Source organism: Gobius niger, assembly GCF_951799975.1.
Source record: "Gobius niger genome assembly, chromosome: 12".
Taxonomy (NCBI): Eukaryota; Metazoa; Chordata; class Actinopteri; order Gobiiformes; family Gobiidae; genus Gobius; species Gobius niger.
The window spans coordinates 1,683,306-1,701,334 of NC_136863.1; the positions used below are offsets into that span (position 1 = coordinate 1,683,306).

General features: G+C 45.6%; 1 protein-coding gene across 1 annotated transcript in view; it reads right to left on the reverse strand.

The window, feature by feature from the left end:
- The window catches only part of LOC306971973 (dual E2 ubiquitin-conjugating enzyme/E3 ubiquitin-protein ligase BIRC6-like), a gene marked incomplete at its 3' end in the record, with an annotated part of 107,750 nt that overhangs the window by 62,327 nt on the left and 27,394 nt on the right, over positions 1-18,029 (reverse strand). The window contains 14 exon segments of the mRNA XM_079568416.1: positions 117-331; positions 1,585-1,684; positions 1,800-2,108; positions 5,898-6,085; positions 6,527-6,673; positions 7,119-7,252; positions 7,351-7,498; positions 8,706-8,803; positions 9,773-9,904; positions 10,007-10,162; positions 12,937-13,070; positions 13,164-13,330; positions 15,856-15,987; positions 16,057-16,185. Coding sequence (XP_079424542.1) covers positions 117-331; positions 1,585-1,684; positions 1,800-2,108; positions 5,898-6,085; positions 6,527-6,673; positions 7,119-7,252; positions 7,351-7,498; positions 8,706-8,803; positions 9,773-9,904; positions 10,007-10,162; positions 12,937-13,070; positions 13,164-13,330; positions 15,856-15,987; positions 16,057-16,185 — 2,189 coding nt within the window.

The window sequence follows — 18,029 nt, forward strand, 5'->3', positions numbered from 1 at the left end:
CCAACAAAAAAATGACAAAAATCCAACAAAAAATACACAGTGACGACAATGGCAAAGAGGAGAGAATGGACTTGGTTTTGGCGGGTGGTAAGAGGTTAAGAGGTTAAAGGTCGCACCTTCATGAATCTGCAGACAGGGGGCGGCAGCAGGTCGTGCAGGATCAGGGAGTGGGTGCTGATGTCGGTGGCGACCACCAGGCGGCGCCCGTCCACCTCCTCGCCCAGAGTCCACACGTCGATGGAGAGCGAGGCCAGGTCGGAGCACACGGGGATGAGCGCGTCGGTGAGCAGCACCGGGCGCCCGAAGTCCAGCGTCACGAACCGCCGCGCGCCTGAACAAACATTTATCTGTTACTACGACGTCAGGGGTTTGTTTACTGAACATGAAGGAGCTCAAAGTGAAACATGGCAAGACTAGAGACAAACCAGGACAAACAAAATGAAGGACAGGCATTAGAGGTGGGTTAATTGTGGCCTTAATGTCATTTAAGCATCATTTACTTTGGGGTTGTATTTATTCAGAGGTATTTCGATACTTCTATTTTCCACACACTTAACTTTATGGAATTAATTAATAGAAAAAAGTGCCAGCGCAAAAATAAATGCATAAATTGCTAGGAATAGCATACTGTTAGCGAAGAGCAGCCATTGCACAAATTAGAAAACATCAGCAACACTAGCAACATTAGCAACACTAGCAACATTAGCATCATTAACAACATTAGCATCATTAGCTTCATTAGCAACATTAGCATCATTAGCAACATTAGCAACATTAGCAACATTAGCATCATTGTATCTTGTAAACTCTGCAAACGCCGCAGCACTAACAACATTTAGCTCTGGTTAAATCCAGCACAGATTCTGATTTAGGGAGTGTCGTCTGTTATAAAGCATTAGTTGCAGTTGCAGTAGTAGCAGTAGTAGTAGTAGCAGTATTAGTTCAGTGTTAATTTCGTCGACTAAAATATTTAGTCTTAATTTTAGTCAAAGTGATATTTTAGTCGACTAAAATAAGACTAAATAAAAAGGAGAGACTAAAATCATCCAAACTTCTATTGAGCGTCTGAAAGAGCCTCAGATCATTTAAAATCACTGCCAAAGGATCAGCTCTGAGCTTTGTTCATGTGGAACAGCTCCATGAAGCAGAGGAACAACATTAAATATGATTATAATGAATATTATCAATGCAAAGTCGACTAAATTAGTCTTAAATTTAGGCGACCAAATTTACTTGCAATTTTAGTCGACTAAAACTGGACTAAAATTGAAAAGATTTTTTAGACTAAATCTTGACTAAAATTACATTACATTTTAGTCAAAAGACTAAGACTAAAACTAAAAGAAAATATGTTTTCAAAATTAACACAGTATTAGTTGCAGTAGTAGTAGTAGTAGTAGTAGTAGTTGCAGTAGTAGTAGTAGTAGTATCAGTATTAGTTGCAGTAGTAAAAGCAGTAGTAGCGGTATTAGTTGCAGTAGTAGTAGTACTAGTAGTAGTAGTAGTAGTAGTAGTAGTAGCAGTAGTAGCAGCAGTAGTAGTAGTAGTAGTAGTAGTAGCAGTAGTAGCAGTAGTATTGCGTACCTGAGTGCATGCGTTCGATGATGATGGACTGATGCGGCGGCGGCTGCAGAAAGTGCGAGGCCTGAGAGATGGCGAGTGCGAGGCCACTGCCCATCGGACCCTGGAGAAACACAGAGAAGACGTCTGGACTGGGCTGTTTGAGGGCGAGTAAGATCATCCTGTAAAGCTAAACCGAGCTCTCGGTTACGTAGCAAAGGTTACCGTGGCGACCTGACCTGTTTGCTCTTGTGGGCGTTCTTGTGCGTGGCCAGGTTGACGGGGCCCGGGTCCATCATGGACCCCGGGAACAGGTGAGCGAGCTCCGCGCTGAAGGCGGCCGACACGGCCTCGTTGGGCGGCGTGAGGGGCGGGGTCATGAAGAGGGGCGTGGTCTTGGGCGTGGGCGGGATCACGTCGGACGGGTGGATGAAGAATCCCGGCGCCGAGGTGGAGTTGGAAGGCACTGAGTTATGGAGGTGACCGGAGGCGGCGGCGGCGGCGGCGGCCGACGTCGTCTGGTGCAGCTTCGCTTCAAGTTTCGCTTTCTGTAAAAGACACGGAAACAGTATTTAAAGGGGGGGTATTATGCAAAATCGACTTTTTCAAGCTTTACATCATGTTATTAAGTCATTCCCTCATTAAAACCATGCCTGAAGTGTTGCCTTGGCACATTCACGTATTTTCGAGTAATCTGTAAAAACTCCGATGGCGGCCATTTTAGGGATAAAACGCCTGATTCCTTCAGGAAACGCCCTCGACCTCCAGGATACGCCTCCGACCTTTCGTCACCAGCCGAGTAACCAACCACTGCTCCTCAGCAGAACCCCCTCCCGCAGTGTCTAGCCCTAAGATGCAAACAGAGTCATCATGGAGGTTTAGCTTCATGTGTTGTGAAACGGAGCCACAGCAGACTTTACAAAGACACACATCAGTGTTTCTGTTACCGAAACACCCAGGATTAAAACCGGTGACAAGAACACTTATTTCAGTGTCTGGTTCTGCGCTGGGCCTTGATGATGCACAGAGCCTCCGGAGAAAGCTAATGCTAAGCTAAACCTCGAGTCATCACGTGAAAACGAGAAATATGCACACATAAAGTCAATAAAACCACCACACACATAAAGAACCGTTTAACAATGATCACACACGGAGCCTGGCTTGTTGATTTGGACGTTTATTGCTCACATTTCATCTACAATGGGTCATAGCCGAGTGGCTTTCTCCCGGAGCTAACAAGCTAGCCACGTCAAGCTAACGGGAAAATTCACTGAATACAAGCAGCATATTATGCATTGAAAACGTCACTAAAACAGGCAACTACTTGAAGCAGCCTTTATGATGATCACACACTGAGCCGGGCTTGTTGATTTCGTAGTTTATTGCTCACATTTCATCTACAGTGAGTCGTAGCCGAGTGTTTTTTCTCCCGGAGCTAACAAGCTAGCCGCGATAAGCTAACGGGAAAATTCACTGAATACAAGCAGCATATTATGCATTGAAAACGTCACTAAAACAGGCAACTGCTTGAAGCAGCCTTTATGATGATCACACACTGAGCCGGGCTTGTTGATTTTGTAGTTTATTGCTCACATTTCAACTTCAGTGAGTCGTAGCAGAGTGGTTTTCTCCCGGAGCTAAGGCACTATTAGCCACGACAAGCTAACAACCTTCACCTTCACAACATTCATTGAAAACAGGCAGCATATTATGCACAAATAATGTCAATAAAGCAGCAACTACTCGAAGCAGCCTTTACGATTATCACACAATGAGCCTGGCTTTACACATTTGTGGTTTATTGCAGACTTTTCATCAACAATGAGCTGTAGTCGATTATAACAAGCTAACGGGTAACCTCGAAAAACCATTGTCCACTTGCACAGATAATGTCCGTCTTTTGAATCGTATGGGCTCCTGCAGATCCTGGTGTCGTCCATGGGGGTATAGTTAGAGATCCATAGGGCATGGCAGATGCAAAGAGAGAGCCTCCAAACAGCAGTTATTTTTCAGGCAAGAGCCCCTTCCAAGCGTCCGGTGTGGAAGGTTCGTCTCCAAATAATATCCTGTGTGGCCATTGTTCACAAAGTGATAAACAGTAGCTCCTTTCCAACAATAAAAATTAAAATGCACCGATCGTAGTTTCAATACTGTTGAGACGAGCGCAGTGTTGTTGTGATGCCACAGACAGCGTGTGGAGGGGGCGTGTCGGAAAGGGTCAGAGGTTCTTAAAGAGACAGAGGCCTATTTCAAGTCATTTGCTAACGCCATTTTGAAAGAGCAATTTTATATAAGGCAGATATTCTAATTTACTGCATTGACAGACCAACAGAAGGTTTCGTCATCATTGTAGTGTGATATAGACTGGTGCTATGTGGCTGAAAAAAGCATAATACCCCCTCTTTAAGTATTTAAAGTGATGGTCTGAGAGATTTAATCTTTTACAGATTTAATCGATGCCGTACACGCCTGGGTCTAGTACACTACAGAATATTATTTTTTCTTAAGTCCCTCCCTTTGCAGACCAATGACACAAGCTTCCCGTGTCCTGTCAGGTCCAATCAGGATAGAGGGGGCGGAGCTTGATCAGTTACTTTGATAAAATTCTGTTCCTGCTCTCCTCCTTTTTGCACACTATCCCACCCCCCACTTGGAAAAATGCATTGAAACGCCACTTGAATTTGTAAACTCAGAATCTTCAAGACTGCTACGAGTTCATATGTGAGATGAAGACAGTAATGGCGCCCCCCAGTGGAGGAGCAGCTAATGATACAACTGTAACAAAACCACCGCATCAGTGAAGTGAACGTTACTTTTGGTCACAGCTTTCAACTCACTACGCAAACTTACAGACCATTACTTTAAATTCGGTGTAACTCATCGGCATAAGGTGCAGCAGGTCAAACATTGACTGTACATTTTAGAGCTGATCTTTGTTTCCACACTTTCCCTGATCCTTTCCCAGAATCTAACAGTGCTCCTTTTCCCGTTCAGGACGTATTCTAAAACCTTGAGATGTTAATCTTTCCTGTAGTGTGAGATCATGTTGTTCTAATCGTCCCCTGTAGTGTGAGATCACGTTGTTCTAATCGTCCCCTGTAGTGAGATCATGTTGTTCTAATCGTCCCCTGTAGTGTGAGATCATGTTGTTCTAATCGTCCCCTGTAGTGTGAGATCATGTTGTTCTAATTGTCCCCTGTAGTGAGATCATGTTGTTCTAATCGTCCCCTGTAGTGAGATCATGTTGTTCTAATCGTCCCCTGTACTGTGAGATCATGTTGTTCTAATCGTTCTCCTGTACTGTGAAATCATGTTGTTCTAATCGTCCCCTGTAGTGTGAGATCATGTTGTTCTAATCGTTCCCTGTACTGTGAGATCATGTTGTTCTAATCGTCCCCTGTAGTGTGAGATCATGTTGTTCTAATCGTTCTCCTGTAGTGTGAGATCATGTTGTTCTAATCGTCCCCTGTAGATCATGTTGTTCTAATCGTCCCCTGTAGTGTGAGTTCATGTTGTTCTAATCGTTCTCCTGTAGTGTGAGTTCATGTTGTTCTAATCGTTCCCTGTAGTGTGAGATCATTTTGTTCTAATCGTCCCCTGTAGTGTGAGATCATTTTGTTCTAATCGTTCTCCTGTAGTGTGAGATCATGTTGTTCTAATCCTCCCCTGTAGTGTGAGATCATGTTGTTCTAATCGTCCCCTGTAGTGTGAGATCATATTGTTCTAATCGTCCCCTGTAGTGTGAGATCATGTTGTTCTAATCCTCCCCTGTAGTGTGAGATCATGTTGTTCTAATCCTCCCCTGTAGTGTGAGATCATGTTGTTATAATCGTCCCCTGTAGTGTGAGATCATATTGTTCTAATCGTCCCCTGTAGTGTGAGATCATGTTGTTCTAATCGTCCCCTGTAGTGTGAGATCATATTGTTCTAATCATCTCCTGTAGTGTGAGATCATGTTGTTCTAATCGTCCCCTGTAGTGTGAGATCATGTTGTTCTAATCGTCCCCTGTAGTGTGAGATCATGTTGTTCTAATCGTCCCCTGTAGATCATGTTGTTCTAATCGTCCCCTGTAGTGTGAGATCATGTTGTTCTAATCGTCCCCTGTAGATCATATTGTTCTAATCGTCCCCTGTAGTGTGAGATCATGTTGTTCTAATCGTTCCCTGTAGATCATGTTGTTCTAATCGTCCCCTGTAGTGTGAGATCATGTTGTTCTAAACGTTCCCTGTAGTGTGAGATCATGTTGTTCTAATCGTCCCCTGTAGTGTGAGATCATGTTGTTCTAATCGTCCCCTGTAGTGTGAGATCGTGTTGTTCTAATCGTCCCCTCTCTCACCTGTTGCTGCAGCTTGAGCAGCTGCTGCTGTTTCTCCTGCAGCACCTGCAGCTGCTGCTCGGCGGACACCATGGCGTGGGACAGAGACTGCAGCGCCACCTGCGCCGCGGAGCTGAGCGCCGTGGACGCCTCGCCCACAGACGCAGAGGAGAGCGGCCCCACGGTGGGAGGGACGCCGAACGAACTCACTGCAAACACACACAGGAGGGTCACCACCAGGAAACACAAGCCCACATCAAGGATACGCTAAACCCACATCAGGGAGTCAGCTAAACCCATATCAGGGAATCAGCTAAACCCACATCAGGGAATCAGATAAACCCACATCAGGGAATCAGCTAAACCCACATCAGGGAATCAGCTAAACATCAGGGAATCAGCTAAACCCACATCAGGGAATCAGCTAAACCCACATCAGGGAATCAGCTAAACCCACATCAGGGAATCAGCTAAACCCACATCAGGGAATCGGCTTAACCCACATCAGGGAATCAGCTAAACCCACATCAGGGAATCAGCTAAACCCACATCAGGGAATCAGCTAAACCCATATCAGGAAATCAGCTAAACCCACATCAGGAAATCAGCTAAACCCATATCAGGGAATCAGCTAATCGTTTTGTCGTTACCAGTGAACATGCTGGCGTCGTCTCGCTCCACTCTGGTGCCGTCGCTGGTGGAGATGCAGCTGAAGTGAAGCGGCTCCACCTCCAGAAGGCCAGTCAGAGCCGTGAAGCTGCCTTCAGCCGCCGCACAGCTGCTGACCTTCCCGTTCCCTGGAGGACAGAGGAGGAGGAGAGACACCGTCAGAGGAGGAGAGAGGAGAGACACCGTCAGAGGAGGGGGAGAGGAGGAGAGAGGAGGGAGGAGACGGGAGGAGGGGGGAGAGGAGAGACACCATCAGAGGAGGGGGAGACGGGAGAGGAGGAGAGACACCGTCAGAGGAGGGGGAGAAGAGGAGAGAGGAGGGGGAGACGGGAGGAGGGGGGAGAGGAGAGACAGCGTCAGAGGAGGAGAGACACCGTCAGAGGAGGAGAGACACCGTCAGAGGAGGGGGAGAGACACCGTCAGAGGAGGAGAGACACCGTCAGAGGAGGGGGACGGGAGAGGAGGAGAGACACAGTCAGAGGAGGGGGAGAGACACCGTCAGAGGAGGGGGAGAGACACCGTCAGAGGAGGGGGAGACGGGAGAGGAGGAGGGGGGAGAGGCAGAGGACGTACCTGAGAGTATTTCCGAGAGGTCGATCTCGTCAGACTGGACTCCGATGCTGCTGTTGTAGGCGTTTTTACAGGTGGAGCCGCTCACCTCCAAATCAAACAGGACCGGGTCGAAGGGAGAGCTGTACAGGCCGTACCTGCAGGGGGCAGCGGAGAGCGAGGAAACGTTCATCAGAAACACTGGGAAGTACTACATGAAGAAAACTAAGATGTTCAGGGAGAAAAGCGGGTTTACCGGGTCTGCAACAGCGCCTCCAGTGGAGTGAGGCGGTCCTGCAGCTGTCGGGACACGGCGGTGAGTAACGAGGCACAGGCCGAGCTGCAGCCCGCCAAGTCCTCGTCCTTCACGTAGTTCAGCAGCACGAAGTACCAGAACACGGAGCCTGGAGGAGACGCGAACACACCGAGAGGATTAACGACGTTCTTCATCTCCAGCTTACACTAAAACGGTCTGTGGTTTCGCTCGGGATCATTTCTCAGGGCTGTAAAAAGTCTGTCATGAGCTTTTTTTATCCGTCATTAGTTAATCTCTCATTATATACTCTGATGCTTAATGAGACATATATTTATGTTAGAAAATAATCTGAGATTGCAGGATAAATGGAGCTAAGCTAATGCTTTCTGAACAGAATCATGGAACTAATTATTCACCTTAATGTTTAACCTCTTAACTCCTTAACTTTTTTTTTTTTTTAACTATTTATTTTCATTTTTTTTCGTCTTGACAATAAACAGAAAAAAAAAAAAAGGAGAAAACAGCGGCAAAACAGATAAATAAATAGTTAAATCAATAGCGTAAAGAAAAAATACATAAAATAATAAATAATTTGTCTTTTTTTTAATCCATTTTTTGTCATTTTTTTGTTATTTTTTGTCATTTTTTTGTTATTTTTTGTCATTTTTTTGTTATTTTTTGTCTTTTTTTGTCACATTTTTTGTCACTTTTTTGTCACATTTTTTGTCACATTTTTTGTTTGTTTTTTGTCATTTTTTTGGTTATTTTTTGTCACATTTTTGTCTTTTTTTTATTTTTTGTCACATTTTTTGTCACTTTTTTGTTATTTTTAGTCATATTTTTGTCACATTTTTGGTCATTTTTTTTGGTCATTTTTTGTTATTTTTTGTCTTTTTTTGTCATTTTTTTAGTCATTTTTTTGTCAATTTTGGTCATTTTTTCGTCACTTTTTTATCAAAGTTTTCTCACTTTTTGGTCACATCTTCATCCTTGTTTCCGTCTCAGTTTTGTTGCTATTTTCACACCTTTTTTCCAGAAGCTTTTGGATTGGGTTAAAGCCAAACTGGAGAAAATGTGCTCGGTTCAGGTGGGAGTTAAGAACGGGGCAATATTCAGAAGTTCATCACATGAACTGGGGCTTTAACTTTAAAGTCAAGGCGGAACCCTTTCCCGTGTTTTGGGGGGACAATAAACAGTGTTACACCAGTAATCAGCGGCTAGTTGTTTTTGCCAGTTAGCGTTAACTTTTAGTGCTACACATATAGTTTCTTATTTTCTTTCCACGTTTTCCCTGATTTTTTATTTTCTTCGTTGTTTCCACATTATTCTGGTATTGTTTAACAGTTGAGACTGACCTCCGGTGGCGGCTGCAGGAAGATAAGGCATATTCTCGATGAGAGCTTTGAGGAGGCTGACTCCAAACCCCTGCTGAGTCGACTCCCCTTTCCCGTTACTGCGGAGGCAAACAGGACAGAAGAGTCAGCGTTAGAGCCAGGACTGAGGACTGAGGCCAGGACTCAGGACTGAGGACTGAGGCCAGGACTCAGGACTGAGGACTGAGGCCAGGACTGAGGCCAGGACTGAGGCCAGGACTGAGGCCAGGACTGAGGCCAGGACTGAGGACTGAGGCCAGGACTGAGGCCAGGACTGAGGCCAGGACTGAGGACTGAGGACTGAGGACTGAGGACTGAGGACTGAGGACTGAGGACTGAGGACTGAGGACTGAGGACTGAGGACTGAGGACTGAGGACTGATCAGGGCCAGAACTGAGGACCGAGGACTGAGGCTGGGGCCAGGACTGAGGGCTGAGGACTGAGGACTGAGGCCAGGACTGAGGACTGAGGCCAGGTCTGAGGCCAGGACTGAGGACTGAGGACAGGACTGAGGCCAGGACTGAGGACTGAGGACAGGACTGAGGCCAGGACTGAGGACTGAGGACAGGACTGAGGCCAGGACTGAGGACTGAGCCAGGACTGAGGCCAGGACTGAGGCCAGGACTGAGGCCAGGACTGAGGCCAGGACTGAGGCCAGGACTGAGGCCAGGACTGAGGCCAGGACTGAGGACTGAGCCAGGACTGAGGCCAGGACTGAGGACTGAGGCCAGGACTGAGGACTGAGGCCAGGATTGAGGCTGGGGCCAGGACTGAGGACTGAGGCCAGGACTGAGGCCAGGACTGAGGACTGAAGCCAGGACTGAGGCCAGGACTGAGGACTGAGGACTGAGGACTGAGGACTGAGGCCAGGACTGAGGACTGAGGACTGAGGACTGAGGACTGAGGACTGAGGACTGAGGACTGAGGACTGAGGACTGAGGACTGAGGCCAGGACTGAGGACTGAGGACTGAGGACTGAGGACTGAGGACTGAGGACTGAGGACTGAGGACTGAGGACTGAGGACTGAGGACTGAGGGCGGAGCCGTACCTGATACAAAGCGCGAGGAAACGAGCGCATTTGTGAGCGACGCTGCGTCCGGCCTCGAAGAAGCAAACTCTGACGATGTCCGAGAGTCTGAGGCGGGTTTTCAGCAGCAGGGCCTCCTTCCCCTCCTTCAGACTGTGGAGACCAGACGAGGAGGTCAGAGAAGGTCAGAGGAGAAAACAAACACCGTTAGCTCCGAGCCTGATCCTACAAATCCTCTGTACGAGTTTACTGTACCTGCAGGGCCCGTTGGAGAAGACCCCGGCGAGCCAGCACAGCACGTCGAGGATCAGGCTCTGGGCGTGCTCAGTGCAGCCCTCGCTCCGACGGCACAGGGTTTCCAGAAGCTTCTCGTGGAAGTCGGGGAACTGCAGCATGGCGCACCTCTGCACTCTGAGACGGGGACACAACGCGCTTGTTAGTCAGGGATGGTTCTGAGTCTGAGGATAGTCTGAGGATAGTCTGAGGAGAGTCTGAGGATAGTCTGAGGAGAGTCTGAGGAGAGTCTGAGGATAGTCTGAGGAGAGTCTGAGGAGAGTCTGAGGAGAGTCTGAGGAGAGTCTGAGGAGAGTCTGAGGAGAGTCTGAGGAGAGTCTGAGGAGAGTCTGAGGAGAGTCTGAGGATAGTCTGATGATAGCCTGATGATAGCCTGAGGATAGTCTGAGGATAGTCTGAGGATAGCCTGAGGATAGTCTGAGGAGAGTCTGAGGAGAGTCTGGTGATAGTCTGGTGATAGTCTGATGATAGTCTGAGGAGAGTCTGAGGAGAGTCTGAGAAGAGTCTGGTGATAGTCTGAGGATAGTCTGAGGAGAGTCTGAGGAGAGTCTGAGGAGAGTCTGAGGAGAGTCTGAGGAGAGTCTGAGGAGAGTCTGAGGAGAGTCTGAGGAGAGTCTGAGGAGAGTCTGAGGAGAGTCTGAGGAGAGTCTGAGGAGAGTCTGAGGAGAGTCTGAGGAGAGTCTGAGGAGAGTCTGAGGAGAGTCTGAGGAGAGTCTGAGGAGAGTCTGAGGATAGTCTGATGATAGCCTGATGATAGCCTGAGGATAGTCTGAGGATAGTCTGAGGAGAGTCTGAGGAGAGTCTGAGGAGAGTCTGAGGAGAGTCTGAGGAGAGTCTGAGGAGAGTCTGAGGAGAGTCTGAGGAGAGTCTGAGGATAGTCTGATGATAGCCTGATGATAGCCTGAGGATAGCCTGAGGATAGCCTGAGGATAGTCTGAGGAGAGTCTGAGGAGAGTCTGGTGATAGTCTGGTGATAGTCTGATGATAGTCTGAGGAGAGTCTGAGGAGAGTCTGAGGAGAGTCTGGTGATAGTCTGAGGATAGTCTGAGGAGAGTCTGAGGAGAGTCTGAGGAGAGTCTGAGGAGAGTCTGAGGAGAGTCTGAGGAGAGTCTGAGGAGAGTCTGAGGAGAGTCTGAGGAGAGTCTGATGAGAGTCTGGTGATAGTCTGGTGATAGTCTGGTGATAGTCTGGTGATAGTCTGAGGATAATCTGAGGATAATCTGAGGAGAGTCTGAGGAGAGTCTGAGGAGAGTCTGAGGAGAGTCTGAGGAGAGTCTGAGGAGAGTCTGAGGAGAGTCTGAGGAGAGTCTGAGGAGAGTCTGAGGAGAGTCTGAGGAGAGTCTGAGGAGAGTCTGAGGAGAGTCTGAGGAGAGTCTGAGGAGAGTCTGAGGAGAGTCTGAGGAGAGTCTGAGGATAGTCTGAGGAGAGTCTGAGGAGAGTCTGAGGAGAGTCTGAGGATAGCCTGAGGAGAATCTGAGGAGAGTCTGAGGAGAGTCTGAGGAGAGTCTGAGGAGAGTCTGAGGAGAGTCTGAGGAGAGTCTGAGGAGAGTCTGAGGAGAGTCTGAGGAGAGTCTGAGGAGAGTCTGAGGAGAGTCTGAGGAGAGTCTGAGGATAGTCTGAGGATAGTCTGAGGATAGTCTGAGGATAGTCTGAGGATAGTCTGAGGATAGTCTGAGGATAGTCTGAGGATAGTCTGAGGATAGTCTGAGGATAGTCTGAGGATAGTCTGAGGATAGCCTGATGATAGCCTGATGATAGCCTGAGGAGAGTCTGAGGAGAGCCTGAGGATAGCCTGAGGATAGCCTGGGGAGAGTCTGAGGAGAGTCTGAGGAGAGTCTGAGGATAGTCTGAGGATAGTCTGAGGATAGTCTGAGGATAGTCTGAGGATAGTCTGATGATAGCCTGATGATAGCCTGATGATAGCCTGAGGAGAGTCTGAGGAGAGTCTGAGGAGAGTCTGAGGAGAGTCTGAGGAGAGTCTGAGGAGAGTCTGAGGAGAGTCTGAGGAGAGTCTGAGGAGAGTCTGAGGAGAGTCTGAGGAGAGTCTGAGGAGAGTCTGAGGATAGCCTGATGATAGCCTGAGGATAGCCTGAGGATAGTCTGAGGATAGTCTGAGGATAGTCTGAGGATAGTCTGAGGATAGTCTGAGGATAGTCTGAGGATAGTCTGAGGATAGTCTGAGGATAGCCTGATGATAGTCTAATGATTGTCTGAGGAGAGTCTGAGGAGAGTCTGAGGAGAGCCTGAGGATAGTCTGAGGAGAGTCTGAGGAGAGCCTGAGGATAGTCTGAGGAGAGTCTGAGGAGAGTCTGAGGAGAGTCTGAGGATAGTCTGAGGATAGCCTGATGATAGCCTGATGATAGCCTGAGGAGAGTCTGAGGAGAGTCTGAGGAGAGTCTGAGGAGAGTCTGAGGATAGCCTGAGGAGAGTCTGAGGAGAGTCTGAGGAGAGTCTGAGGAGAGTCTGAGGAGAGTCTGAGGAGAGTCTGAGGAGAGTCTGAGGAGAGTCTGAGGAGAGTCTGAGGAGAGTCTGAGGATAGTCTGAGGATAGTCTGAGGAGAGTCTGAGGATAGTCTGAGGATAGCCTGAGGAGAGTCTGAGGAGAGTCTGAGGAGAGTCTGAGGAGAGTCTGAGGAGAGTCTGAGGAGAGTCTGAGGATAGTCTGAGGATAGTCTGAGGATAGTCTGAGGAGAGTCTGAGGATAGTCTGAGGATAGCCTGAGGAGAGTCTGAGGAGAGTCTGAGGAGAGTCTGAGGAGAGTCTGAGGAGAGTCTGATGAGAGTCTGATGAGAGTCTGATGATTGTCTAATGATTGTCTGAGGATAGGCTGAGGATAGTCTGAGGATAGTCTGAGGATAGTCTGAGGATAGTCTGAGGATAGTCCGACCGTACCTCTCTTTGGTTATAGACGTCTTCTTGAAGCGGCGGATTGTTACGGAGACCTCCTGCAGAAGGTCGCAGCCTCTGAGGTTCTCCACTTTCTTGGATGGAGTGGCCGCCTCAGACTTCACTCCTGACACTTTCTCCTGGAAACACATGAGATCTTCCTTCAGCCACAGGAAGCTTTGAGGCGTTTGCGATGAAGGAACATTCACGAGGAGGTTTGCCGACGCGCTCACCTTGGACGCCTGCGCCCTCTGCAGCAGCGTGGACAGAGAGTGGCCTTTGGAGCCCTGAGGTTTGGAGCTGGGCATGCGGACCACGGGGCGAGGGCTGTCCTCTAAACTCTTATCTGTGACCGCTTTGATATGGACCAGGAACGAGCGGTACTTCCCTCCGGCCATCCCTGCGGAAAACACATTTTACACAGAAAATGAAAACAGCTGAATATGAATTGTGATCAACATGTTTTCGATAAACTTCTGCAGTAAAGGGGTGAGTATCGCCTTGTCTGAATGCTTTTGTGCTCGTGACTGTGGTGTTTTATGGTGATTATGTCACTTTAAACAGAAAACAGACTCGTATTGAACCCAACTAAACTGAGGAGTATTTCTATAGTCAGGATTAGCGATCAGTAATCACTGTTATGGATGAAACGGACTCAGTTCTGTTTCATCCGTTACTCAGACGGGGTATTTAAAACCTGATCCACAACGGGAGTCACTCGTAGATCAGGGACATAATCCGACAACACGGGCATCACCGTGACTAAAGCGCTCATCTTAGTGTTAGCATTAGCATTAGCACAAATGAAGCCGAGGGGAAACTAAACACAGCATCTCATGTATAACTTGTAGTTCTGCAGCGGTGAGACACAAGTTTAACCTGAGCTGCTGTGTTTAGTTTTCCCTCAGGCCTCGTTTTATGCCGTAATAAAATGCTACGAAGCTAAATCCTCTGACACACTCAGCAACATCTGCACACAGCTGTGGCTCTCGTAATTGGCTATGCTAGTTCCTCTGACCTGAAGTTGTGAGCGCCAGTACTTCCTGTCTGTATTTTTTTCCTGGAAAAATCATATTTTCTAAAGATTATGTTATGGGTAGTGAGTTCCCGGTAGATGATAATTTACTGTGTGTTCAAATCTTGATGTAACGAGTTCAGAGGAGACACCTGTGATCATAAAGGATTGACAGTTTGTCTTGAAGGTAAAGGCTAAAATGGTCTAAAAAATTTAATGTAATAAAAAGGAACCATTTCAAATTGTATAATGCATGAAATTAATGTCACTGATCCTTATAAACATAGACGTCTCCTCTCCAGAAATATTTACACTGTGCAGCAACTCGTTAACCTGCAGGAAGTGATCATCTACCAGGAACTCACTGTCCACCAAAGAATCTGTAGGAAATACCATGATTCGAACGGGTCTAAGCTCATCTTAATGGAAATGAATACAAACAGGAAGTACTAGCGCCCACAACTTCAGCTCAGAGGAACTAGCGTAGCCACATTGTGCAACAAGCCAATAATCCAGCTTTGGGTCTTTGCTGTAAAAGCCAAAGTGAGGCCAAATGTAGAGTTTTAACAGAGCCCGGAGCGTCTCAGAGCTCCTTCTCCTCCATGGTAGAACTACTCCTGTGTTTCTCCAACTCTCACTAGATTCTAGTGTTACTCAAGCGGGCTGCGCTGCCATCTAGTGGGCGGGAGTAAAAGTGCAGGACCAAAGCGAGACGCTGCTATGAATATTTCCCCCAAAAACAGATGTTTCACCTCTTACCACCCGCCTAAACCGAATGCATGCTGTCCTCTTTGGCTATGTAACCTGCGTAACACCTTATTTGAAAGCTAAGACCCGCAAAACTGATCTTTTTCCTTGCATTGTTGCTGGGTTGTCTGACCTTTTTGTGTGTTTTTTTTTTTTTTTTACATTTTTGTTGAGTTTTTGTCACTTTTTTTTTTTTGGTCACTTGTTGGTTGACTTTTTGTCACTTTTTTGTCACTTTTTTGTTGAATTTTTGTCACTTCTTGGTTGAGTTTTTGTTGATTTTTTGTTGATTTTTTGTCACATTTTTGTTGAATTTTTTGTCACATTTTTGTTGAATTTTTGTCACATCTTTGTCACATTTTTGTTGAATTTTTTGTCACATTTTTGTTGAATTTTTGTCACATTTTTGTTGAATTTTTGTCACATTTTTGTTGAATTTTTGTCACATTTTTGTTGAATTTTTGTCACATTTTTGTTGAATTTTTGTTGAATTTTTGTCACATTTTTGTTGAATTTTTGTTGAATTTTTGTCACATTTTTGTTGAATTTTTGTCACATTTTTGTTGAATTTTTTGTCACATTTTTGTTGAATTTTTTGTCACATTTTTGTTGAATTTTTGTCACATTTTTGTTGAATTTTTGTTGAATTTTTGTCACATTTTTGTTGAATTTTTTGTCACATTTTTGTTGAATTTTTGTCACATTTTTGTTGAATTTTTGTCACATTTTTGTCATTTTTTTGTTGCTTTTACATCCTTGCTTTCTTCTCATTTCTTTGTGGCTGTTTTGGTGCTTTTTTCTCAAGCAGCTTTTTGATTAGGGTAAAGCCAAACTGGAGAAAATGTGATCCGTTCAGGTGGGAGTTAAGAGGTTAAATATCGATACAGGCGCACGACGTGATATCGCGATATATCGGTGGATCGATATTTTTCAACACCCCTAGTAAAAATTTAATGCCAGCTTTTCAATAACATTTAAGGCCTTGTAGTATTTTGCAGCATTTGTGAATGAAAAAACAGCCATGTTGGAGTCACTTCCTGAAAATCCTCAGAGAAAACGTGATGATTGGACTGTGTTTTACTCCGACAGAGCGAAAACGAAGATGTTAAGGAGGAACCCGCCGTGAGTCTCTCTGACTGGCTTTGTGGTTCTTCTGTTCGTACCTTTGACGAGTTTGGGGCTGGTGAGGCTGATCATTCCCGCGTGGCCAGACAGGTCCAGCCCACTGGCCAACCACACGGGCCCACACAGGATGTCCTCGCGGTGCTCCTCCAGGAACGGGCACAGCATGGAACCTGTGGAGGAGACACGGCCGCTCAGATACACTTCAGGGATAATGCTCTGGGACCCGGGGAGGCCCGTACCGCTGGTGTCCTCGATGTCCATGAACTGGATGTCCTCCTGGAAGTCCGGCAGCAGAGGGGGGCCGTTCCTCTCTCCGTTTGAGTGGAGGCTGGTCAGGGGGAAGGAGATGGGCCGGTCCACTGGGGTCTCTGAGGAACACAGGAGATGGTTTAAAAGTGGGCTTCATCAACGCCGGGACTAAATCTGCTTTATCTCAACTCAAGTTTTCTAAATATGAGCTTCAATGTCCAAACAGAAACTGACACCACACTTTAGACCAGTGGTTCTCAACCTTTTGGAGCCGCGACCCCCATTATAACAGTTAATTAGGAGCGTGACCCCCGCCTAGGTCAGACCATGGGAAAAACAGGGACATTAACCTCTTAACTCGAAGAACCGAGAGGATCTTTTTCCTCATGTCATCAGTTTTTTTTCCATCATTTTTTTTGTTGGGTATTCAACTCATTTTTGTAACTTTTTTGTCATTTTTTTGTCACATTTTTATAAAAAAAATTGTAATTTTTTGTCACATTTTTGTCAATTTTTTGTCACATTTTTGTCAATTTTTTGTAATTTTTTTGTCACATTTTGTCATTTTTTCGTAATTTTTTTGTCAATTTCTTGTGACATTTTTGCATCAGTTTTTCGTCACTTTTTTGTCAATGTTTTCTCGCTTTTTTGTCACATTTCCATCATTGTTTTCGTAAGTTTCACAAGTTTTCTTACTATTTTGACAGCTTTTTTTCCAGAAGCTTTTGGATTGGGGTAAAGCCAAACTGAATGAGAAAATGTGCTCGGTTCAGGCGGGAGTTAACGGGTTAACCTATATAATTCTAAAGAAAACAAAGACAAAACAACGGCTAAAATAAAATGATTCAAATTTACAACAAATAATGGCACCCTAGTATAATAGCAACACCATCATAATAATATTAAAATATACATTTTTATCTATATGCTTTGGCGACCCCCCAAATTTGTCTCACGACCCCCTTGGGGGTCCCGACCCCCAGGTTGAGAACCCCTGCTTTAGACGTCAGAGTTTACAAGCGTCACTAATCATTCATGTTTAGCACAAATTAACCTCCAAAAGAAGCGGCCAAAGAATGGAGGGATTTCACTTTACAAACCACTGAGAGCGACTTCATGTTTGAAGTTCTTTGTCCCAAAATTGCTTTTATCCTACATTTAAAAAAAATCACAGACGAAAGCGTTTTAAAACGAGACGCGGCAGGTGAAAAACTTAATTTTTGTAAATCACTTTAAACCTTTGCTGTAGATGGACATAAACATGAGGCTCGTTTTCAGTCACTTTATATTTACATACACTGTAAGACGATAGCTTCAAATAAGAGTTTGTTTTTAGTTTCTTAATTTCTTAATTTTCTTAGTTTCTTTAGTAAATTTGTCTTTGATTTGAGCTTAGTTTGAAGAAATCTGTTCTTGGGGCAAAATATTTACACTTAGATCACGGTACACTATACAACAGTTTCTTTTCAAGTAAATGAAGATTATTTTTGGAACACTTTAGACACAGCTTGCGAGTTCCATGTAGTAATTACACAAGTACAGGTAATTACATGTTAAAGTGCAAGGTTTATTAAAGGGGCACAGAGTGTAACAAAGGCGCTTGTGTCACATAGACGTGGCAGCTTTATAAAGGGCAGGTGAGCCTTTGTTACACGTCGTACATGATGTGCACCTTCATTATCCTTTGTACACAGGCATTAAAGCTCGTGCTTTCAAGTGTAATTACCTGGACTTACATGTTCCATGTGATGACAAAGTAATTACACAGGTGAGTTCAGTGATTTTCTTTCAGTTTAACCTCTTAACTCCCGCCTGAACCGAGAGGATGTTTTTCCTCACGTCATCAGACTTTTTTTCCATCATTTTTTTGTTGGGTATTCAACTCATTTTTGTAACTTTTTTGTCACATTTTTGTCATTTTTTGTCACATTTTTGTTGTTTTTTTGGCCAATTTTTTGTCAAT